General features: G+C 46.1%; 1 protein-coding gene across 1 annotated transcript; it reads left to right on the top strand.

Moving 5' to 3' along the window:
- Positions 1 to 524: 524 nt before the first annotated feature.
- On the top strand, positions 525 to 24,483 carry LOC125760128 (uncharacterized). Its single transcript, XM_049419843.1, has 9 exons — positions 525 to 802; positions 15,039 to 15,102; positions 16,265 to 16,444; positions 17,800 to 18,083; positions 20,338 to 20,437; positions 21,660 to 21,674; positions 22,330 to 22,391; positions 23,782 to 23,831; positions 24,440 to 24,483. The coding sequence occupies exons 2-9, from the start codon at positions 15,094 to 15,096 to the stop codon at positions 24,481 to 24,483; spliced, it is 744 nt and encodes a 247-aa protein (XP_049275800.1). The 5' UTR covers positions 525 to 802; positions 15,039 to 15,093.
- The last annotated feature ends 1,602 nt before the right edge of the window (positions 24,484 to 26,085 follow it).

Here is a 26,085-nt window from a genome sequence, read left to right as displayed (position 1 = left end):
ACGTGAACATGCGCACCTGCACAGAAGTTTTTGTACTTAGAGGAGAGAAGCGATTACTCCAGAAGAAAGATACTTTCTTGTCTGCCTAAAGTCCGCGCTCTTTCCTGTCTGTCTTAGCTGCGCTATTTCCTCTGCGCCTTTCTTCTTCCCTCCATCGTGCTTGCGCAGTACGCCACCAGCAAGCTATTAACACCGCCGATTCCATCAACGTTGAACTGCGAGTTCGGAAGGGCACAGTCAACCTTGACCAGCGCACGGGAATACCTACAAATGCAGCCAAGCGCTTCTGGAAAAACAGTTGGCTTTCCGTAGGAGACAGAGTAGGGCCAACTTACTCCAGCAGGCGAATGCTCGCGAAGCCGACAAACACGGCGGCGACGGCTCCCGCCAACGAGCGTGTCGAACCCTCTCCGACCAATCGCGTCCGCGGAACGGCAGGTGGCGGCCATTTTGCGGCAACTCACCAAGGCGCGACGTCAAGGTGGTTACCCCTGGCTACGGCGCAGACGCCGGTCGAATATCGACGAGGTCTGCACCCGTTCCCGTACCCGTTGAAAGCAGCGCCGGTGCTTGCTCGCTTGTACAAACTCGGGCGGCACGCGGGCGCGCGCACCGGGCCGCAGTGGCGCGTAAAACAGGCACCGAGGCCCACTTATCGAGAGAAGGACAGCACGGGGCCGGACAGCGGCCACTCGTACGACGGGCGGGGCGGCTTGGAGGTCACTGTTTCATTCTGACCGCAAGACGATATCTGCTAAGATGTGAAGTGTTTCACGGAGACATCAGCGGACAGTGCGGGACGGTAAGTGAAAAGAGATGTAATAAGGTAGAAATGTGGGCGAGTTGGAATCGATGCATACTTAAAATACCAGAGCGAGAACGACGGAGACACACAGGAAAAGGAGGACACAGGACGAGCGCTGTCCAACAACTAAAATTTATTGAACAAAGCTGCGCACGCGAAATACCAACATCATGCGTGCGTATAGGATTCTAAGTCACGTGGAAAAAGTTTCTAAGCATGTGTACCTCGCAATCTAGCAAGCAAACGGAAGGTTAAGATATACGATCATCAAGCATAATTTTGACGAAGAAGGCTTCCGCGAGTTCCCGAGCACTTTGCGTTTGTGCTTCACGATAATGACAGTAGTGTTGAACAAAGGATTTCACCCACATCAAAGGATTGCACCCAACGACACATGACATTTGTGTTTTGCGGTGTTTGTGTTGCCCCGACTTCTCTCCTGTGCCCGTGCCTGCACGCCCCGTCTTTTAACATGTTGTAACCTTGCCGACTAACCTTCAGTGCGAGCACCGCTATCTTTGCAGTGCGGCGTCGGTCGCCATACGTGACACACATGCATGACAACGTTCGGCGGGTAAACAACGAAAGCGATGGAACAAGGAAAAGACTACTCGAGCGCGTTTGTTTATGTTACCGCTGAAAGTTAACTAATCGATACCGCTTCGAGCTTCTTCATAAGTGATTCCTGCTATTCTACGCACGTGACAGTGTATTATACAGATACATGACATCGTTCTGACTTCGTATGCTTTCAGACTTCGTTCTGACATCGTACGACTCACGGGTATGATATCAGTTGACCTTACTGATAATGAGCAAGAACTCGCTGTTGTACCAATGAACATATAAAGTGTAAATTCACCGGAACACCAAAAAGTTAACGACCAAGAAAGCTAATGAATCGGGCTGGTAAACAAAGGTTATAGGCTATTATCCTTTTTACGTGGTTGTCAGCCCATTTGGTCAGCATACTTGGTATTCCTTTTTCTTCACAAAACCACATATAGCATGATTTACTTTTGCAGTTCTTTTACATATCCAAAATCATCCAACATAATGAAATGTGAGCATGCCTTTCAGAACGTGCTTTTTTTTCAAGAACCTTGTGCGACCAGCAGTGGCGTAGACAGAACTTTTTTTCGGAGAGCGGGGAGTGGGCGCACATGCCTGCCCGGCCTTCATATCAGGGAAGTGTGGTCGAATGCCATATTGTGCTGTGTATCCCATGGCAGAAAAAAATTTGAGGTGGGAGGGGGGAGGGGGGCAAGTTTGCGGTATACCACCCCTAGCTACTCCCCTGGCGACCACAGAAAGTGTTAGAGGCATGTTAGCCAGTGCACAACAATTGCCCAAAATGTGTTGCAGGATGTTCCAGTAGTCTCAAATGGCTAACGTACACACTATCCTCTAAAAAACGGCAGGAAATGGAAGATGGAAGCTGCGATGAAAAAATCCGTAAACAGGGGGTGGGTGCTCGAGCCGACGTTTCGACAAGTGAACTTGTCTTCTTCAAGGCTGGAACTGATTTCCTTTGCTATCGTGTGTATATGCTTCGTGCCCTCTCCACCAGAAGGGAGAAGGGGTGAGGGATGGGGGGGGGGGGGAGGCCACCGTGACGACTGGGCGAGTCATAAGGAACGCGGGAAAAAAAAAGGAACAGAAAGCGGGGGGTGGGTGGGCGGGAGACGGGAGGGTATACGTTTCGCTGAATGATTGTCAGTGGAAGCACGTGGCAGTTTAACAATAGTAGGTTCGAAATTCCTAGAAGAATGACTTAACCCTCATTGGTTTTCGTTGTGTATGTACCATACCGAATAGATTCAAGAGCCCCCTTAGAAACGTTAATACCCGCTGGCTGGAGTGTATTGAACTTGTGAATAAGGTATGACTCTGTATATTTTCTGTCTCTTAGGGACCGGAAGTTTGACTGAAGTATGTAAAGTTTGAGATCTTCGAAGTTGTGACCTGCTACATTAAAATGTTGTGCCACTACTTTGGGTAACTTCTTCGCCGTGTCCGCGCGATGCCCCTTTAATCTAACATTAACAGGTTATCCCGTTTCGCCAATGTACCGTTTTTGACAATATGAACATTCGATCATGTAGATAACGTTTGAACTAGTGCAGGTAAAACTAGATGTTATATGATGGACGTAATCACTTCCGGTGCTTTTAACTGTAACGTCATCTTGAAGGTGCTTACAAGTCTTACATCTTGGACGAGAACAAGGTGTTATGTGGGCAGTAGAATGAGGGTTTACTTTTGCATGCACTAACATGCCCTTAAAATTACTATTGCGGCGATACACGACCTTTGGCACTCCGGGAAACGCTTTTCTAAGGCGCTTGTTGCTTGCCAGTATTGGGTATTACTTACGGAGGATATTATTTATGTTTGGTAGCGCATTTGAGTATTTGGTTATAAATGCTGACGGCTGGTTAGGCTGTGCTACGGGGGCCCTTTGAGCTAGTGATGATTTCCTATCTAGTTGACATGCTTCGTTGAAGACCTTGTTTAGAGCATCTTGCGGGTAATTTCTTTGTCAAGTGGTGAACGTAGTCGCTGTCATCGCTACAGATCCTTCTTATACGCCTTGCCTGTCCTACAAATATTCCTTGTTTGCAGTGTCGCGGGTGATGACTAGTGTACTCTAGGTATTGCTGGCTGTCTGTTGGTTTTCTGTAAAGCGTCGTCTTTAATTTTCCTGCTTCAATAGATACTGTCGTGTCTAGGAAGTTAATTTCACTGGAAGAATGGTGCATGGTGAATTTAATACTAGAGTGAAACTTGTTACAGTGGTCAATGAATGCGTTTAGTGCACTTACGCCATGTTCCCATATGATAAATATGTCGTCTATGTAATGGAGATAGGTGGAAGGCTTCATTGGACATTATTCCAAGAGCTCTGATTCTAACTGTCCCATAAAAATGTTGGCGTATGTTGGCGCAATAGGGGTTCCCATACTAGTGCCGAAAGTTGGCAGGTAGTAGGACGAATCAAATTCAAAATAATTTAGCGTCAGGACTAATTTCAGTAACGATAGGTAAACTTCAGCATTATGTGCTTGAATAGAAAGCAAGCAAGCACATAATGCTGAAGTTTACCTATCGTTACTGAAATTAGTCCTGGACGCTAAATTATTTTGAATTTGATTCGTCCTACTACCTGCTTCACCATGACATTCTGATAATGTTAACTCATGAAAACTGCTCAAAATTAATTTATCAGCTTTATTTCCAAGCTCTTGACAAAGTGCCACCCTGAATACTGTAGTCACTGCTGCATTTCAGCCTGTAGTTGCAAATATTTCGAAGGCTCTAGTGCAGGGGTCTCGAACACCCGGCCCGCAGACCTCTCGCTTGCGGCCCACACATCACTATGTTCGACCTTTTTTTTTTATTTTCTTAATAATACGTTGATGAGCTACACAGGCGTGACTAGTCTAAAGCACTTTTGTAGTGAGGCACCCCTTGTGGTCACTATGTGTTGATACATAACCGTGAAACAAAACTCTATATTTTAGAAATTTTAGCATTGGCGTCCAGATTTTAGTCATTTTGGAGATTGGTATCGATACGTTGTTGGAATAATGGCGCCAAATCCCCTGCAGTAATGATTCATATATGAAATATGGGAAAGGTCTTCTTTCAAATGGCGATGTTAGCTAACATTTTTACAGCCTATTAGACCTCCTCTCCCCCCCCCCCCCCACCTCCCCCGGGTTTTCCTGGCTGCGGCCCGTTAGTTGGGATGGGTTTGAGACCCCCGCTCCAGTGGCTGCTGTATACGAGCTTGACTCAGTTTAAATAATCATGGTATCTTTTGTCGGTTAGAAGTAATCGTATTGTTCCTTTGCTAAAGCATGTGAATATTTGTTTCAAATAAGATGTAAAATTTTTGGGCTATATTGAAAAATGTTACCTTAACAGTCTAGGGCTGCTTTGAAAATGGTTTCCTTACTATTCGAAATTTATTCGAACAGTATTCGATTTGTAGTCGTATTTGATACGGTGTCATCACTATTCGATTCGTATTCGATTCGGTTCTAAAATTCACTATTTGCACACCCCTAAGATTGATTTTGTACAACGAAGACGACTACGGCTAGCACATGCGTTTCCATGTCGGGGATTTCTGGCCGGACCCAACCCCTATGTAGACGAAATCGAAAAAAAAAAGTATTAAGACGGCGCAGCTGGCGGAGCGCGCTGTGCCTACTGCGCCGTCTTCATTTCTTTTTTGTCTGTTTTGTCGACAGCGGCAGCAACGCGAATACAAACAAAACGGGACCGCGCAGAAGCTGTGAATGCGTCGAAAGACTGTGATTCCAAGAAAAAACATCGCCGTCTGCAGTCGCTCACGCCGGAGAAACGATTGGACAGCCGTCTACAGCAGAAACGCGAATACAGCTTCGCTGGTAATCCGTACCCATTTAAATGTTGCGGCCCCATACATTATAACAGCGAAGCTTTTATAAGCCGGCCGTAAAAACTTTGTTGTGCGCAAATGTGTACAAAAAACTATCATCATGAACGGGTATGTGCCACAGAAATTGGGCAAATCCCACTACTCGCCGCTGGTGTAATAAAAATGAAGAAGGCAACAGACGGCCGGCAAACAGCAATCAAGGTTTCTAGAAAGGCGTAACCAGAAATTCAGAAAAGCTTTAATAAACCGTCGGGATTAACCCAGTGATAAACTCCCGTGGCTGCACGTTTCAACTTCGCTGAAGCATCTGTACGGAGTGCTTCAGCGGTACGTACAAGAGAATACTAGGGAACGGAAAAGGCAACGGCGACTGCGAGAAGACCCCGAAGCGATGGAAGCCCTATGCGAACGACGACGTGCCCGTAGATCTATGGGATGTGCGAACGCTCTGTTTCAGCGCAAGTTCATGTCTCCGGAGTTTGGACGTCCATGTCGTGTCTGTGACTGTCTGTGGTTTAACTCCAACCTCTCTGCGCTGAGAAGCAACCTAGCAACGACCTAGAAGCAACGAGATTAGACTCCAGAATCGTCCAGTTTCGCTATTTTTTTTTTCCTGCTTGTTTTCTTTACCTTTTGTCAAATGGGCGTGAATAAGTATTGTGAAACCAGAATTACAAAATGTAGCATGTGCTGCGTGTTGCAAGCGTTCAAAAAGAAAGGCGAGGGGAAAGGGGGGTGGAAAGACAGCAATACCTTCGGTCAGAGAGCTGCATTTCGTGACGCTGAACCGTGCTTGGAACTAGGGCTGCAAAAATAGCGTCTTTTCCTCACGTGAACCTCACCTTCTCCTCCTCAGCTGGATTTCATCTACTAAAAGCCCTGTCCTCATTTGGTCGTCTCGGCTGAATAAGTTATCGTTTCTGACTGCCTAAATAAGCCTTGGTAACCCAGAAAATGAGGCTGAGCACTTCATCAACGCCAAAGAAACCAAAATTGGTGACATAAAAAGCTGAAATTCCTGCTGTTTATCGGAGTACTTCTACTGGCTACCATTGGGGATACTAGCGTGCAGTCTAAATAGACATTTAGAGAAAGTTCAGTTGAAGCGTACTGCAGAGCGCATGCCGAAAGCAATAACGTAGTAAAAGGATAAATGACAGCATAAATAAAACAATGTTTTCGAGGTGCGGGTGTGCATGGCGTCCTGATTTCAATTAGTGCACTTTCATGTCTCCAAACTGAAAGCTTGTCTAGCCAGCAAGTGTAAAAAGCTCGAGTGCAAAACCTATTACACCGAAAGCCTCTTTCACTCTATTTCTAACACTCTCTGTCCTAGTCGGGGCGACCAGCATTGCGAATCGAACCCGCATACCTACAGTCCAGAAGATAAACTACTCGACCACGAATGCGCTGTAACAGCGGCAGCGGAACGCAAATTAAATGTACCGAGCTGCCCAAAACATTAGGAAAGAAAAACGGGCGAGCAGTGCGCATATTCCGGAACGGTGGAAAATAACAAACATTTAAAACGAAGCAAAAGCAAAATTGCAACTGCTCCGAGAGTTGCGCCACCTATAGTGTATAGTCGGCAAATACAGGGTTGGGAAAAGGGGGCAGCACGACGCATTAGCGCCATTAACCCGCGTTTTTAATCACAGTTCCGGGAGTCACGCGCGGGAAGACCCGTGACGCGGATGACCCCCGCATTGGGCGGCGCGAAAACCTCCTCTCCTTCCTTCCCCTCGACCCCAGCGCCCCCTTACTCACGCACGAGCGACGGCGTTGCCCTGACATGACGTCGTCGACGACGTGCAATACGTGACGCGAGACAAAGCGCAGCCCGTCGGCACCCTGCGGTCCGCGACAGTAACACCACATACATACTTTCGCACACCGAAACACACACGCGCGTAGAAAAGATGTGCGACCAGCTAATGCACTTTGTGCGCCCAGTCGTCGACCCAATTTCGTCACCGCGCCACATACCTTATCCTTTTTCGTTTATTTCGATCTCCTTTCCCGGAAAGCAAAGAACCACCGCCCCGACAACGCGTGACCCGGTTTCGGAACCAGCGGCCCCAAAAAGTCATCCGCTGCCGAACCTGAGGTTCCAGCTCCGGTCGGCGAGAGTGAGCGCTTTTACGACCCATACCAGCTGTGTGGCGTCACAGTTTATGCCTCCATAATTTCCGCTCTATGCTCCAGGCTACGAAGTACAGGCCCGGGCCGGATTACATACATTTGCATCGCTCAAGCTCACGTCACTTTTCATAAGCTCCGGGGCTCGCCTGTGGTGTCGGGTCAAAGACCCGGGCACGCGCCATGCGCGATGAGGTGGGTGTGTTTAGCAGATAGGCGTGATCAGCGACAGCACAGCCACTTCCTTTGCTAGTACACGCATATACGTGAACCTGCTGACGACATTACTCGGGAAAAGATGGTTCAACGACGCAGTGAAAAAAACAAACAAGAAAATCGTCTCTGCAGACCAGACTGGAATAATATGCAGATCTCCTGTTAATTTGCTGACAGGCGTGTCAGAAGGCGAGAGAGTGGACGATATAATATAACGATAGCTCGAGATCTTTTAGGGAGAGTACTTGATAACTTCTGGGGCTTTACGTGCCAAAACTACGATATGATTATGACGCAGGTCGTAGACGGAGACTGGTTTAATTATGACCGCATGGTGTTCTTTAACGTGTAATTAAATCTAAGTACGCGGGTGTTCTTTGCATTCATCCCTCTCGACATACGGCCGCTATGGCTGAGAACCGAACCCGCGTCCTCGAGCTTGGCAGCGCTACACTTCGCCTGCTAAGATTTATATACCACGGCGAGTGGAAGCGGTTAAGTGACGGAATATCTGGCTTAGTGCCGTTCACTATGCACTCTTCACAAAGCGGTCTGAGTGCTCACAAAGCTGTGCGACTTCCCATAGTATAGCAGCATCGCGCACCAACACACAGTCGAGAACTTTCTGGTTGGTTTATCGAGTTTAACGTCCCAAAGCGACTCGGGCTACGAAAGACGCCGTTGTGGAGGGCGCCGGATAATTTAGACCACCTCGTGTCCTTGACATCGCAGAGCAGAGATCTGGAAGCTTACAAAGAGGGTTGGTTTAAACTTAGATAGAGGACGACGCAGCGAGCAATGGAAAGGAAAATTATATATGTGTAACCTTAAGGGACAAGAAGAGAGCAGAATGGGTTAGGGAGCAGATGGGTGTGAAAGACATCTTAGTCGGAACCGAGACAAAGAGATGGGTATGGGCAGGGCATGTAGTGAGAAGGCAAGATAACCGCTGGTCATTAAGAGTTACAGACTGGATTCCAAGAGAATACAAACGCGCGAGGGGGAGACAAAAAGTTAGGCGGGCAGATGATATCACGAAGCTCGCGGGTATAATGTGGTCGCAGCAAACACAGGACCGGGTTGATTGGCGGAACATGGGAGAGGCCTTTGCCCTGCAGTGGGCCCAGTCAGGCCGATGATGATGATGATAGATGGTGGTGGTGATGATGATGGTGATGATGACGACGACGACGACGACGACGACATCGCACAGTACACTGGCCTCTAGCATTTCGCCTCCATGGAAATGCGACCGCTGCTGCCAGGATCGAACACGGTTTTTTCGGTTGAGCAGCCGGGCACCGTAACCACTATTAATAATTGTTGGGGTCTTGCGCCCCAAAACCACGATATGATTATGAGGGACGCCGTAGTGAGGGGCTCCGGAATTTTCGACCACTTGGGTTTTCTTTTTTTTAACGTGTATTTAAATCTAAGCACATGGACCTCTAGCATTTTGCCTCCATCGAAATGCGGCTACCGTGGCTGGGATTCGATCCCGCGACCTGCGGGTCAGCAGCCATCGATTCAGCAACTTCGGATCAGCAGCCGTAACCACCGCGACGACAAACAGCATGTTTTCTGGTCGTAATTAAGTTACGTCCACAAATTTTAGCTGGTTGCCTTTTCCACATCGGAAGTCTACATTTACCAGCCATTCCCGTTATAACCGCAATGAAGGAATGACGTGTCGGCGGCTGCTTCATACTGTACATTATAGAGAGCGTGTCTAGGTGCCGCTACGCCAGATCTAAGATAGCACTCTGCAATCAATAGATTAACACGTAAGCGCCGCGTGCTGCCCTAGTTCTGAAGAGGTCGACGTACGGATAACGCACGGCGCCTTTGATGACTATGAGGGAAAAAATTACTCGCGCTTCCTGTCTGTGCACGTGTGAGTGTCACACAAAGTGACTAGCGAAACGGTATTGTGCTGGCTCAATTACGCAGCAAACTGCTCATCGACACGCCATCTGAGAGGATACACGGCACACCGGGAGACTTGTTTCGCATTTATAAAACACACCGAATGAAAACATTCAGGCAGACATCAACAATAAATTCTTGGGTTTAAGTGCCGAAACCAGGAATATACTATAAAACTTACAGCACGAAAAAAAAAAAAAAAGACGCAGGACAAGGAAAGGTATACACACACCAAAAACGCTCAGTATGCAGTACGAACAAACCCACCTATCCATCCTGTTACATGGATATGCTCTACAGGCCCGTAGCCAGGGGGAGGGGCCCGCCCCTCCCCCCCCCCCCCGAAATTTTGGTGAAGTACGTGTTTTTACCAAAAATAAAGAATAAAATAGGTGTTTTTCTCAAACAGTCAAGGTTTTCAGCAAGTGCCCCCCCCCCCCCCCCGGAAAAAAATTCCTGGCTACGGGCCTGATGCTCTAAATCACACAGCAGAGCAGGAGGGGGGGGGACTCCGGTTTTATTTTGACCACCTGAAGTTCTTTAACATGTACCTAAGTCTAAGTACATGGATTCTCTTGCATTGCACCCCATCAGAAACTGCGGCCAACTTGCCCCTCCCTCTCCCCGCTTCTTTCATCGCACATTTGTTTAACATTTAACGCGCCCGTGGCGACGAAAGAAGAGAAAGCGAACATTTCGTGCGGTAACTCCGCCAATAATCCAGGGATTCAAAACATTTTCGCGGCAGGAGATTCGTGAAACAACAGAGTCCAACATTAAGGTCGCTCTGTGATACCTTAGAAAGCAAGCTCCCAGTGAACTTTTTTTGTCGTGAATAAGCTCATCATACGTTTGGAGCACTGGCGTAGCCGGGGGGCGGAGGGAATTGGAGATTCAACCCCCCCCCCCCCCCGATAATTTTCAAGTTTTCACGTGTAAACATACACACAAACACACACATAAACGCATTCACGAACATACATAATGTGACCCGCCACGGTGCTCTAGTGGTTATGGTGCTCGACTGCTGACCCGCAGGTCGCGGGATCGAATCTAGGCCGCGGCGGCCGCATTTTCGATGGATGCGAAAATGCTTGAGGCCCGTGTACTAAGATTTAGGTGCACGTTAAAGAACCCCAGGGGGTCGAAATTTCCGGAGACCTCCACTCAGGTGCATGTCATGACCATATCTTGGTTTTGGGACGTTAAACCCTAACAATTATTAGTTATTATTGAACATACATAACGAATGGCTTAAATCCCCCCACCCCCCACGGAAAATGTTTCTGGCTACGCCCCTTGCTTGAAGAGATGAAAAATCCTTGAACACGGGATGTCGCTGGAGCCAACGTCTCAACAAGAGGTCTTGTCTTCAGGGCAGCAGCATCATTTGCCTTCTTGAAGTTGACAAGACCACTATTCGAGACGTTGGCCCCAGGGACATTCAGTTTTCAAGAGCTTTTCATCTCTTCTAGCTTCCATATTCTCCAGAACTTCTGTCTTTTCTGGATACGCTTGATTAGCCACTAATGACGCGCAATTAGTCACGCCACAGTCGATGCATGGCGTCAAGACGGTTGTCAGTAGCCTGCTTTGTTCTTGCGTTCTGTAAAATCAACTAGCTATCCAGAATACACCACCATTGGACCATTATTGATGAACACGGCTTGTTTACGACGTAGTACAGTCAACGTCAACCGTTTTCGAGCATTGGGACAAAAAAAGGAGAACGTTCGAGCTCCTAGCAATCGGAGACCGTGGCAAGCAAAACCATATAACACTGCAGTATGCTGTTCCCATATACATATACCTACTTGATGGTAATCGGAGTACCACCCTTTGGGCCGGCAGCAAGGTGAAGTTAATCTCGCGACTTTGTTATGTATTTAATAAGGATGTTTCCTTCCCCTGTACCTTAGTAATGTTTTTACAGTGGACGGTATGTATACGTATACAGTACCCACGTATTGAAGCGAGAAACTTTAGGGCTACGTAATGCCCATACTTTCGTTTCTAGCGCGTACAGTTCGTGTCATATCGGCGTAATTTTGACTCGGACACTTACGTCAGAGTCAACATACCTTTAGTGGCTAGATTTGCAGCGACATGACGCGGATATAACGAGAAATCGCGCATAACAGTCATTACATCTTGAAGTTTAAAAAAAAAGCAATGTCGCATTTTATTCCGCGAGTACTGTACGTCAGTGGAATAGCCAGGGAGTGGGACACGGGGCACGTGCCCCCCCCCCCCCCTCCAGCCCCGAAACAAATTTCTGCCTACGCCACTGCTGTGCATCTAGGGTATAAGTTTACTATATCCATTAATTTCGACGTTAACGTCATGCTACGGCCGCTGCGTGGCACTGTACCACTTTGACGCGCATGTCGACGCACTGGCTTGAACATAGGGTGCTGCTTGCAAAGGACAAGGAAAGAACTCTAAATCTTTAGTACGCGCCTCATGCTGCCACACCGGCTCGATACTCGATCTTGAACGATAGCACAAAAATACGCGCGTGCAGTCTTGGCTATAAGAACGACGATCGAACCACCTCGTCATTTGTGGACACTGTACAGGCACACGACGAATCGGCGACACGCCTGAATTACGCTTTACCGCTCCTTCGCTTGTTTGTTATTCTTGGTCAAAGACGCCGCAGAATGCTGTGCGTGACAAGGGTCTATAACACCGAATGCAGCTTAGTTGACCCGGCAGGCTTGAATTTATTTCAACCGAATGTTTTCTTTCTTCTTTTTTTGCTTCGTATGGCCGCCCACATTACAGTGGTAAACAGCTGCACAAGGACAGAAGACCTTGTTCACTCACAGAATAATATAACAGGGCTTCTGTGCACAAAAACAATCACGGGATCAAGAAAAAGAGCTTGACAGCGCGAAATTACATTAATGAAACCAATCGTTGCCGAGCCAAACAGGTAACTATTATCTATTTACACATCATCATTATAATTATCATTAGCCTATTTTATATCCACTCCAAGGAGAAGGACTCTCCCATTGATCTCAAATTTACTCTGTCTTCTGCGAGCTGGTTCCGTTTTATGCCTGCGATCTTCTTCATTTTGTCATTCCAGCTAACCCGCTGACATCTCCACCTGTGCTTCCTATCCCATGGTAACCGTTGCTCTAACTATACGAACATATTAACGCGATAGCGTTAAAGAGCTCGTGTCGCAGAAATTCCGCCGTCGGCGTCGGCACCGTTGGTTGTGAGCGAAAAATCATCATCTTGTCCGTGACCGAAAAATCGAAAAAGCTGCAAATAAAATAAATAATAAGAATGTTCGGTCCGAGTGAGAATCGAACCCAGGCCGTCTGCGTGGCAAGCAGGTGTTCTACCACACAGCCACGCCTCTGCTTGGAGCTGCACTGAAAGTAACTTTCATGCTTCCCAAAAATACGCGTCCTGTATACAGGTGTCACAGTACGAGATGTAATATCAGAATAATATTGCGTGGTACAAGCGTACACTGCCATCGGGCGTCACACCACGTCAATATCATAACGACCTGGTTGTTTAAAGACAGCCACCCATTACAAAAGGCACACACATTACTGCGCGTATTCCCTTAAGACCACGTAGTGGGTGCATCGCAACTTCGAAAAAGTTTCTCGCGCATAATTGCTCCTAGTTTAAAGCATGCTACCCATTACATAAGACACACACCTTATTGCGCGCATTCTGTTAAACACTCGTAGTGTTCGAAGTGCGCACTAGGGGCAGGATATCGCTATCGAGTTCAACTCTTAAAGGCGAAGCTTAAGCGTCCCCCAATTTTAAACATTGTTGTCTGTCAGTAAACCCTGAGGACCAGCTTCGGCTGTTGGAAAGGGCTCGGTCGTCGGCTACAAGCCATGGCTGCCTGGAATAAGGAAGTCACCAACGTCTGGGCGAAGAAAACGCGCGCCTGGTCGGACAATCAAGTTTAATTCTCTCTCTCTCTCTCTTTCTGAAACAGGAGTCTTGTTTAAATTATTCTTAACAGCGGAGCTGCTTAAGCTTGGGGCTTGTCCGGCGTCGGATGCAAGAACTCGACGGGTATACGCCATATAGAAAGCGGGTGTGTGCCCAGCAGCTCCTAGCATAGCCATGCATGGTATAGTGCAGCAAAGGGGTGAAACGGAACTGCAGTGTGTACGAAGCATTAGCTTCTCATGTCATCCGCCCGCAACGCGATCCAACGGCAGCCAACGCTAGCCAACAATGAACAAAATTAGGCCAAGAGTAATCGACAGTAGCCAAGTCTAGCCAACTCTAGCCATTAGCATCGGAGTACTGTACACTTTTCTGTTGCAGACTCCGTCAGTATAGTCGACAGGCTTCGCTTTCCTTTTGCACACGATCGTATATGGAAGTTACGGGGACGCACAAAAAAATAAGAACTAATCGAGCGGGCGACGTGGTGGGATGTTGAAAGCAGGGCGGCAGCTATAGGCACGGGGCCGACGCCAGAAACAGCGTTCACGTTAATGAGGGCAGCCCACCGTCGTAATGGCTCGAGGCGCGGTTTTTGAGCACGTATTACCAATCGATACGCCCTCGCTGCGTTTCGTCGGCCCTCCAACCCTCTCGCCCTCCTATCCGTACATTCTTTCGTTTTCATAATTTCGAAGCGGTTTATCTTACCTGGCGAATAATTTTATACTGATTATTTCCCGCAATCGCGACATAAGTTAGCTGGCACGAAGGATGAAAAAAAAAAAAAAAAGTACGAACGGAGGGGCGGTGTAGTAGTCCGGTTCTTTCGAAGAATCGACGTGGCACGTGACAGGTCTGGGCCAATCAGGTGAGGCGCGTGTGGTGAACACTCGGGCAGCGCGTACGCGAGTCACGTATTTCGATGTCGTGTTAGAGATGATGTCAGCGGTATGAGAGGTGGGCCTAAATATCGCGCAAGGACATTCCGACGTTCGATCTTGTTTCTGCTGTATTTGATGTGACCTTTAGAACATTAGCGAAGTGAGGGCAACCACACGGATAACTGATCGGGTCGGCTGCTAATACGTGGAAAATATACAGTGCGTCAACAAACACAGGACGAAGGGAAATTGAGTGTCTTTACAACCACGGAGAGTTGTCCTGCCTTATTTTGTATTGTAACAGACTCAACTTGACAAATATTATATTGTTACGGAGCACACTGTCATACAAGAACACTGATCTAGCGCACGAAGCATACGCGTAAACGCCATTGCAGATTCTGGAAATTCTAGTGCGAAAATTTATAACTATCGTGGATGCCGAATGGCTCAGGACACAACAGTAATACCGTTTAGACTGTCATATATCATGACTTAGATAGCAATTGCTTGTTATATATGTTCATGACATATATATGGCAAGTCATATATATGTCATGAACGTCATGACAAGAACGACGATGCTAACGCCGAAAAGTCGAGCTCGCGCAATGTACTGTAAAAAGGATGTTTGGCCGTAGCGTAACTCAAATCCTACACTAACTGTTGCTTACTTTTTTGTATACCATGTTTTCACCAGGTTATCGAGGACGGCTTCTCTGAAGACGTGAACCTTCAAGCATGAAGACTCATTCATGACACATGTAAGTATGAATAATCGTGTATTCGTTGTCTAATTGATTTGCTTCCACTGCGCATATGCATCTTTCATAACGCTTATAGCATAGCGATCATGACATGACTAATGCTTTATACTTCAATATCGGGGTGGATGGAATCGCAGCAACGTTGCACTGCTTCTGGTACGAATGCGATCTGCTTATTATTCGCTCGTGCTTTCCTGTCAGTTTCCATCTTTTTGTATTTAGATGCTAGTTATTGAATACTTAATGTGTGATTATTCCGCGGCGTGAAGAAAAATGAGAATTTATGCAGGACAATGCCAGAGAGTTTATCATGGTTACTGAAAAGAAAAACTGGCGCTGTTGTTCTGCTCAGTTGTGTTCGTCACAACCGCGGCACGTGATGGATTCGGAATGGCATCTTTGCCGAAGAGCCAAGTCACTGTTAAGAAGGATCTGACTAGCGGTGTTCCGTTAACCGCAATGGTTTATTACTTAAACAGCGTATGAAACGCAATTTTTTTATTTGTTATTACCTAGGACTTTTCATAAACCTTGAACACTAAATCAGGTTGCGCTAAAGTTCGAAGAAGAAATACAAGACTTGCGCTCACTGTGTGCAACTTTCAAAGTTTGTTTTTTCCCCTATAAATGCGACTGCACAATAACTAATTATATATTACGGGCAAACAAGAAAGTTATATTCTGATTTAATTCTTCAAAAGCATCAACACTGCTGGAATAGGTTTCATTTAAGCCAAGCCAGACAAGACACACACACCGATGTAGCGCTACTCTCATGGTAGCACAGCGTCCGTTAGGACACTCGCTTAGAAAGCGCCACTAGGTTCCTCGCTATGATATGCAATACAGAGAGACTTTACGAGCACGACAACTACTACTGCTACTGATAGACATGGAACTAGCAGATATAGGTCCACTGCTGGCCCGTTGCCATATTATGATGTTATGCATTGCCAACTATATGTCCCCATATTATGTCTCTTGAAGAGAATAAAATTGATTGATTGATTGATTGATTGATTGATTGATTGATTGATTGATTGATTGATTGATTGATTGATTGATTGATTGATTGATTGATTGATTGATTGATTGATTGATTGAGAAGATGCAAATGCTAGTACGTGGACCAGCAATGCCCACAGCGCCGCGACCGCAGAAGGCGTCCGAGCTCGAGGCCGCGCCAAAGGGACCTAATGGTGGTGGTGGTGGTGGAGGTCCTGCTGGGCGCAACGACAGCCCACCAGAGCCCGTCAGCCTGCCCATCAGGGACGACTATGAACGCCGGCTGAGGCTAGCCATGGAGCGACGTCGAGAGTACAACGACTTCCTCACCAGGGTAAGGCACCAGGGTCAAATCATATCAAGCCACGTCCAGTCACGTCAAATCATGTAGACTACTTTATCTGGAGGGTAAGACACCATCGTCAAGTAATTTCAAGCTATGTCAGGCTATGCCAGTCATGCGAAGTCACGTAGACTACCATTGCAAGTATTCCTCACGAATGTGAGACACCAGGGTCAGATCATGTCGAGTCATGTCATTCTTGTTATATTATGTAGACTACTTCCTCATAAGGGTAAGGCACCAGCGTCAAGTATTGTCGAGCCATGTCAGTCATGTCATGTAGACAACTTCCTCACGAGGGTAAAACACGAGCGCCAAGTAATGTCAAGCTATGCCAGTCATGTCAAATAATGTAGCCTACTTCCTGACGTGGGTAAGGCAGCAGCGCCAAGTAACGCCAAGTCTCAACGCTGTGTGTTAAGCGGCCGATAAAAAAAAAAGGTGTAACCGGCGTGCTTAACATTATTCTTTTCAAAGCTAAATGTTATATAAAAAATGGCTAGCGATGTTAAAAACGCGATCTCGAAAAAGAAAGGAACAACATATTCTCACAGTAGCCATAGAGATTCGAAGTGACACGTGTACAAATAACATGCCACAAGAGCTCCCTGAGCTCTTAGTGGAAAAAGAAAACTCCGTTATACATACATGCATTAGCAAACCAAAAGCTGATGATCAGTCTCGATGTGAAATCTCTGTGTGACCTCCTGACACCTCCTATATAAAAGGAGCAAATGTTTTAATTCCTTCATGCCCGTTAAAATTGTCTTTTCAGCATGGTAGATCTCTTTTTCTTTCAGCCAAATATTGGCAATACAGTTATATCAATTATACTCCGTTACACACATCAGGTGCAACGCTGTGGAGGCTAGCGAGACTTCTTGCAGTAGGTGCGTTCGCATTAAGAAAGAGTTCAATGTTCTTACCATTCAGAATATAATTTTCTTTTCGTTTTTACGGTGAGTAGTAAGTGAACAAGTTATGTGCCTTACAAATAAACAAACGCCATTATAAGTCTGTGATTGTGCGGCTGCATCGCTTAGCGTCAAGTTGCTTTCGTTTTTTGGTATTTAGTTTGCAGCCCATCGCGACGCGTCGCGCAGGCTCGTGCTCGACTCCCGTTGCACCTAATGTGTCAAACGATTATAATAACATATAATACGTTGTGTTCCCAAAAATACATCTGAGTTGCATTTCATTCTACTAAGTCGTTTTATATATATATATCTATCTACCACTGTATGTCAATTCCATGCATTTTCCTCACCTAAACAAACATCTGTGCATGAAAATTTGCCTGACTGATATGTAGAACACAATGTTTGTCATTTTTTGCTTTATTTAAGAAAGAGGCCGAGGAGGAAGCGAAACGGCTCAGGAGGCGGAAACACTGCAGGCGAGCGACGTCGCATCTGGAGCACCTCAGGGCGACAGCTGCACAGAACGAGTCCAAGCCAATGCTGCCTAAGGAACCGAGTGACAACCGCGCCAGCGCTGTTTCCAGAGTACAGTCGAGAGCGGACCACGCGGTCAGTGCCGACGCAAACCACACGCCGACTATTCTACCAGCTATCAACGGCCAGTCGTCCGCTTCTGGCGCCAAAAGCGACAAAGATGGACGACGCTCACGGTTGGTGACAAATACGCAAACGCTCTTTAGATAAGAGGGCTGGTATAGCTTTACAAATGCCTATACAGCCGAACCCCATCGCAACAAGGTAGCATCGGGACCATAATTTAGTTAATTATATCCTATATTGGTTTCGATAGTACAGATTTTTTTAAAAATGAAGAAGTTTACACCAGCCGTGTAAAGCTTAAAAAGATCGAAGCTGGCCGATCTTAGGGGCCTAACGTGGCCTTCTTGACTGATGCTAGGCCTTCCCTTGGCGTAGACAGAGTAAAGTCGAACCGCAGCCTGTCACAGACCTTGCAAGAATGTCCAAACTCCAGCGCCAGAAACTCATGCAAACCTGGCTGTGGCACCCCCGGTAGAAGCGCGGGCCTTTTGTCACTCTTACTCGGCTCGCGCCACACTGGGCAAACTCGGCGCGGCGGCTGCGCAGACTGTCTCTGTCGGTAGGCGTGGCTTGGCGGCGGCTGTTCCTCGGCGCATGCGCGGCTAGGCGAGGCTTCACCCAGGTGGTGCGCAGTTGTAGCTTGGTTGTTGCTAGTTAACGGCGCGGAGGTTTTCTTTCTTTTTTTTTTTTGCGGACGACAGACGTTTTACCTCAATATTTAAGAGCTTCGCTCTTAAAATCGGCTGTGGCAAATCGGCAATCAGGCTCCCGCAATAATTCTACATGCAAGAACGCATGATTCTTGGCTTCAAACCCACTATAACCCCTCTACAATCGAGCTTCCAAAGTTTTCCCGTTCTGTTCATACCTTTGCGGTGACGCAACCAGTCCAACGCGCTTTTTTGCGCTGGATGACCAAAATTTCCGCATATTTCTGGCCACATTTGAACTAAATATTTAATCTCGCAACCACATTTTAGAAAAATGTAGTTGTGATTTGTCTTTCAATATTTATTTTGCTTTATATGCCACCTTTCCAGTTTTCAGGCTCGCGATAAACAAACATTCCTTCGCTGTAGCCGATATTGCGGTGGCTTTCGCGTTTTCGGTTTCGTTATAAGAAGAATAAATGTCACTGAAATGAAGCGTGACCAATCAAAGTTCGTATTTAGTTCGCTATAACCGATAATTCGCTATCTCAGTGTTCGTTATATAGAGGTAGGTTCAACTGTATAGCATTTGTTAAAGGAAAAATCCTTGAACAGGGGATGTCGCTGGAGCGAACGTTTTGGTATTCCATCTTTCCAAGCTTCCATCTTCACCTGAACTTCTATCATAACATTTGTTAAGGGTAGATATATAATAAGACCTGTCCAAGCCCGAACCGTTCCATCTCCAAACCCGTTAAGGGTAGAGATATAATAAAATATGACCAGTCCAAGCCCGAACCGGCCGCGTTTGCATGCATAATGCGAAGTTCTTTTGGCAAGTCAACCCACTTCTTGCAAGCGCGTTGACAGAATTCGCCTCGATGCCCACTTGACTCGACCCACTAGCGTTTACCTGGCATGGGGCTTTCGACCCGACAGACAGACTAGACGCGACATTGTCGTGTCGATGCGAACGTAGTTATGGTTCAACTCGCACCACCAACTCTATAATGGAGGCTGTGTCTTGCTGTGAAAGCACTTACAATTCTGGATATCTTCGAATTGTCGTCCGGGACTGACCAGGGTTGCTCGAGGCACTCCTTTCAGTGAGTATTGGAGCACGCAGCATCTCGGGTATATCTGGGAAGATAATGAGTATACCGCGTATGAAGAGACCAGAGAAATTATCCACACGCATGGCGAGACACATTGAAGAGACACACTGTAAAAAGTCATTAAGTTCCAGTAGTCAAGGAGACCGAAAGGCAATCAATCTACTCCAATGTCACACTTGTTAATCCTGACCGACTCTTCAAACACTCAATTATCGTTTACTCACTACTGTGCAACAGGAGTGAACAACAAATTACAAAATTATCCCAGCTCGGCCGTTCGAGCATATCGGACGCCAGCAGGAGACCAAGTACATTTTATCTACACTAAGGCAGCCAAAGTTGTTTTGTTGTATTTACAATACATTACGTATCCAAGCCCTTTGAAGAAATCCAGTTCTAGGAAGCATCACGTAGAGTTTACTGAAGCTAACAATGGCCGCTTCTGTGCCTCCATTTTTTTAAATCAACACGCGGATTACCCCCAGGCAGCTAATTTTTCTACTGGGCATTTCATATCAGAGACCATTGAAGGAACCCTCTTGTAAGAAGCATGGCGCATAATTTACTGACACTCGTTGCTGTCTCGCGGCTTCACGCAGGTTGTGCAACGGCACGAAAAACGGAGAGCTGGCCGTGGTGGCCACGCTGAAAGAAGAAACTGCCAAGCTCAAGGAGGAGAGGGAAGAGTTCGCCAAACTAGTAAGTTCGGACTCCTTAGTTACGTATGCCTGTTTACGTGGAACCTTTTTTTATTTTTTTAAGCACATTCGGCGCACATGCGAAGAGTGTTTCTTGTGATTGTGGCGACTATACTTCACTTGTAACTACGAGTGAGCGAATAGTGCATTTTAGAACCGAATCGAATACGAATCGAATACGAATCGAATAGCGATGACACCGAATCGAATAAGAATACGAACCGAATACTATTCGAATAGTTTTGAAATAGTAAGGCAGCCATTTTCAAAGCAGCCCTAGAATGCTAATGTAACCATTTTCGAAACAGCCCCAGAATTTCACAATATTTTACTTGAAACAAATATTCACAAGCTTTAACAAAGGAACATTGCGATTAGTTTTAGCCGACAAAAATAATACCAGAATTATGTAGCCCGAGACAAGCTCGTATTGAGGAGAGAGCCTCAAAAATATTTTGCAACTGCAGGTTGAAGTACAGCAGTAACTACAGTATTCAAGGTAGCACTTGGTCAGTACCTTTGAAATAAAACTGACATGTAAATATTAAACAAAATTCATGAGTCTATATTGTCGTGAATTTAATGATGATAGTTAATTGATGACTCTTTCACTTTCGTGACACCGGAGTTTTAAGCAAAAACGCCTTCACCCTGTGATCAATATATATAGCGTCGATAGTCCCGTAAAACCTTGGGCTGCATGCATCTTGATAATTTTATTACTAAAATAAACAACGTTAGCCTTCTCTGTTCCAAGGTTTCTTTCCTTTGAGGTTTTTGAGGTGCTTGCTATTCGAAAAATATTCGATATTTCTAAGATGCACTATTCGATTCGAGCACCGAATCAAATAGAACGCTATTCGACAGGGGCGTAGCCAGAAATTTTTTTCGGGGGGGGGGGGGGGGTTCAACCATACATTATGTATGTTCGTGCGTGTGTTTGTATGTGTGCATGTATATATATATGCAAGCAAAATTGAAAAATTTCGGGGGGGGGGGTTGAACCCCCCCAACCCCCCGCCCCTTGGCTACGCCCCTGCTATTCGATTCGTTATTCAAAATTTTCGAATATTCGCACGCCCCTACTTGTAACGTACAAACTTCTCTTTTCGTTCTCGTCGAGTGGAGGAGTTTAATTCGCAACGTACGCACTTTTAACGCGAAGCACAACCCACGTTCACCCGTTTGAGTTATCGCGATCGATCACTTTTCTTGTTTTGCAGGTGAGTAGCTTGAAGGTGAGTCACCTGGCACCACGCACTCGGACTTCCTTGCGTGCACGGTCCACCGCACGGGGATATAGGCGGCACTGCACCTCATCACTACGTCCCGTCACTACACCACCACGGCCTCACTTAGAAAGTCCTAGCACCCCACTACCTCACTCGTGTCGTAGTAATCACCTTCGTCATTATTTTTAAGCACGTGATTTGAAAGTTACACTTTCTACCGGCGACCTAAGATAACCGAGCTGACAATGCCACTCAGTGAACCCCTGTTTCTCCCACTTCGCTGTCTGGATTACGAACCATATGGAGTCTCGCCAAAGAGAAATGACAATAAACCATCCACTATTTGCCAGTGTTGCCGGTTAACCTCCGATTCAACGAATGCAGTGGGCCTGCTCGGAGAAGCGTTGCAACACAATGCGTCTCTTGTTTTGTTAGTTTTGCGTAAATTCTGCATCGCGATCGCTATTACAGCCATAATGAGCATAAATCAATCCATTTTCCGTTTACCTTTTAAAGAACACTCTCCTGGTGTATTATAGTAAGAAACGGTTTTAGACGTATTCACTCAGATAGTCTAGGTTGAAATCGCCAGGTAAGGTTGTAAGCCACGTGGCCGTCGACAAACGTGCAAAGGAAGTCGTATGCTTGTCTCCTGCCTCAGGAAGTGATGTCCGAAGTTCAGAAACCTGCCACCAGAGCGGCGTTGACTGCCTGCCTATCAAGGTACGATATGAATGCGTGCACCTTTATTCGTAAGCTTTTACGTTGTGTCCGAAGGCTGCGATGCCAACTGGTGTAATTAAACAGGAAGGATACGAAACCGGCATAGACAATACGATTTTGAGTCGCCCCTCTTAGTTGTGTATCAGTGAACAGTGCAGTTAACATATAATAATGAAGTACAACCAAATGCACTATTAGCTTCCTCTCATAGCCTGCTGTCAATTCGTGTGCCCGTAATCAGTAACTGAGCATATAGGCATGCTCGTCATATCTCGAGCATGCGACATCTATCGGCATGGCCGATCCTGTGTTACGTATGGAAATCCCTATCGCCTACAAACTGCCAAGATTTCTTAACACGCCTGCCGCTCCGAAGCTACTCTGAAAAAAATTTGCAGTGGCTCAGCTCGGCTATGCCAGGATATACGTAGCGTTAGCCAAAGGTTCAGCTGACTGTTCTTAGCTTTCCAGGTTGTCTAGGATTATTAGCCTCCTTCTGTTCATTCTTCGTACGCTGAACCGATAATTGCCAGGCAACTACTTCGGGATCCGATCAGATAAGCTTCTCGACTGTTCTGCGCCGTTGAGCAGCATTTGCGCTCTCCTTCTTCATGGCGTTACCCACCTGCAAACGCCAGTCAGAGGCGCTATCAATCGGCTCCAGCGCAGTGTCAGACGGCGACTGCACAACGAAGGCGAATAGCTGCGCGCGCACTGGCGCCAGTGTGTCTGCCATGGCTACGACGCCACTCCTCCCGAACGCACAGACCAGCAGCGGCGAGTCGCGCGCGGCGGTGGCGGAAAGCGCGTGAGATCGCGGTGGCGGAGAGAGCGCGGTGGCGGAGAGCGCGGAGAGCGGTGAGCCAGCTGTGTGACATCATTGATCCTCGCGTATGCGCAGCACGGCTCATGAGGATCCACGCGAAATCGGCTCCGGCTAGGCAAGTGTAGCTAACGCCACAAAATGAGAAGTAATCTGTTATTCCATGAGGATTTGGAGGAGATAATATTCTAACAGGCCCCAACATAGAAGCAGCTGTTATACAGGACGCGTTGGTAAAGACACGTAACCATATAGTGGTGTGCAAATGGCGATTTATGAGACCGAATCGAATAAGAATCGAACACTGAACATCCTTATCCAAAGTCAAGTTTCATCACGTGCGCTATGATTAGAAAGATTTTAAAAGACGCCATCAATGTTTAACGTCGCAAGCATCGGTACCTTGCTGATGGCTTTAGTGCCATATCCACGGAGCATTTGCAACTTACCTATCTCACGCGTTACCATCTTCTGTGCAGGGCTAAAAGAGAACGCATCTTGCAAGCAGTCAACTAGACGCCAGAAATGCAGTCATGCTAAACGGTTTTTCTTGCCTTTTTTATTTAGGAGCAGAGGACAATCACCCGGCCATGCAGAGACTGAAGTTGAAGATCATGGTATGAAAAAAGAAATTATTTCTAAGCACGGCAGTACAATGCATTGTCGTTAATGAACTTGAACTTTAGGAATTTTGGCGTCACTTCAACACATAGCAATATATCGGTGGTGATGAAGATAACGTCAAGCATGGCTGAAGGAGTTATCTAGTGCCTTAGTTACCGGACAGTCAGAGCAATGCGACCACCGATTACTCCGGCGGGATAACATCAGCAAATGTCGTGCCCTTTTACAGCATACTTTTCCTTATCATAATGCGTCCACAAGTGCCAAATAATTGTTCGAAATGCTTAAAATACTGCATCAGGGTACAAAATACCATTTGTTCCCGAACGGTAATTATGAGAAAACTAAGTATACACTATGAGCTGCAAGTTGCCGACAATTCACCTTCCTTAATTTCAGAAGTTCTCCCTTTTGTTAAATTCGTATTCTAACATTTAGCTCTGGAAGATGCCTGATGTGCACGAACTAATGACTGCGGCGTTTTATGGTTTAAAAAACACCGCTAAATGTTTTATAAAAACGTTACACGATAGAAAAGCCTCGTGCATGATAACGTCGCGTACAACCTTACTTTTTTTTTTCTTTCCTTACACTACTACAGTGCCTGCCCAGTGGGAAAGAAGTCAGAGTTTGGACAGGGGGTAAGATCAATCGTACTATCTACTTCGAACGCTGGAAAATTGTTAATAAGAAAAAATAAAATTACACTAGCCGTGGTGAAATTCAGGTTCGGCACATTTGTTTGCCGCAGCCAGTAACCTCTCCCAAGCTCTACTAAAATAGCAAACGCTCATTTTAGGTTCGTATATAGCTGCACGAACTTTAACGCATTCGATGAAACAATAAATATTGCCATATTTTCCTACCATTACTCTGATTACCTCTGCGTTATTGAAAATCAATGGTCGCTATATTTTTTTTTTCATATAACCGGCGCATAAAGAGACAAAGTATACACAATGAACAACAAGAGGACTAGCACTAGACCTCGTCTCAATATTTGTATATTTTGCCTTTTAGTGCGCTGGTCGTATCAAAACGGAATTCCAACTCTCGCGGTCCAACACGTTGCGTCTATAACTACGGGCAAATAAATTATAAAAAGGCCATCTAACTATTTTTTTCTTAATTTTCCACAAAAGCATAATCTTTAATTATATTCGCTCTCTTTTCAGCTTAAAAGGTGCTACGCAACCAAAAGATTCCGCCCTGCAATTAAGGTATGATGATCTCTGCCATCTTTTCTGTTGTGATTTCTTCTTTCTGCCAAGCATTATTGTGGTATCTAATGCCACTATCATTATCAACAGCAAGAATAAGCGCGGCTCGCCCGGCATGCGACGCTCTCGCGCTATGAGCGATCTCGGGTTTGCCTGGCTCAGTGCTGATGTGGTTCAAGAGCGTTCGACAAATGTTCGACTAACTGAGTGTCATGCGTAGTAGCAATTACAACCTACAATGTAATTTACGTTTGAAAGCGTGCTGATTATTCTTAAACGTTCGCGTTAGTTATCGCCTAGGCTTCAGCATCGTCACTATAATTTACGCTGACAAACCGTGACGGTCTACTACATAAGGGGAAATAAAACATGTAACTAATTAAATGTACGAGCATGTGATTTTCACTTTAATGGCAGAGGGTACAAAGTGTCACTTGAACGCATTTAATTAAGCGTGTTCTGTTTAGGCATGCGAGTTAAAGCATGCGTGATGTGAGAGTAGAGATGAGACGACAGCTCTCACTATCCCAATATCTCCCGGCGACCAGTTATAAGTGACCTGTGGCAATGGATTCCTTCCGAAGCCTGTGTGTATTAAGTACGTTCCTCGTATTTTATGAAAACTGTCAAGACTGCGGTGTTTTCACTGCTAGCTTTCATGCTTTGCAGGAAAGGGGGATCTCAGCCAACGCAGCTGGATACAGGGGCTGCATCTCTGACAGGTTGGTAATCATTTAGTCACTTAAGTGTTCTGATAGGACAAAGTTTCCACAGTAATCAATGAAATGCTTGTTACAAAAAAGCGGTTAATATAATAATGCCTGCCAGAGTGGATATTTAAATCATTAGCGAAATTTTGAGAATTCAGAGGTGAGTTAGCGGTATACGTACGAGAGAAGTGCGAGCATTAGGTCGGCACCCCTTTAGCTTCGTGTTAGTTTCTCTTTCTAGACTTCCGTTACGCCCCTCCAATATCCTTCTCCTATTTCCCTCCCCTTCCGTCACGTTACTTCCGTGTCACCCAAAC

The sequence above is a fragment of the Rhipicephalus sanguineus genome, chromosome 10 (genome assembly GCF_013339695.2).
Source record: "Rhipicephalus sanguineus isolate Rsan-2018 chromosome 10, BIME_Rsan_1.4, whole genome shotgun sequence".
NCBI classification, from domain to species: domain Eukaryota; kingdom Metazoa; phylum Arthropoda; class Arachnida; order Ixodida; family Ixodidae; genus Rhipicephalus; species Rhipicephalus sanguineus.
Note: the sequence above shows the minus strand (reverse complement) of the source record. Positions and strands in the feature narration are given on the sequence as shown.

Excerpts from the sequence above, each read along its gene's own strand:
- LOC125760128 (XM_049419843.1), top strand. Across the intron at positions 16,445-17,799 it reads ACAACGACTTCCTCACCAGG|AAAGAGGCCGAGGAGGAAGC; the intron begins GTAAGGCACCAG and ends GCTTTATTTAAG. Across the intron at positions 23,832-24,439 it reads GACTGAAGTTGAAGATCATG|TGCCTGCCCAGTGGGAAAGA; the intron begins GTATGAAAAAAG and ends ACACTACTACAG.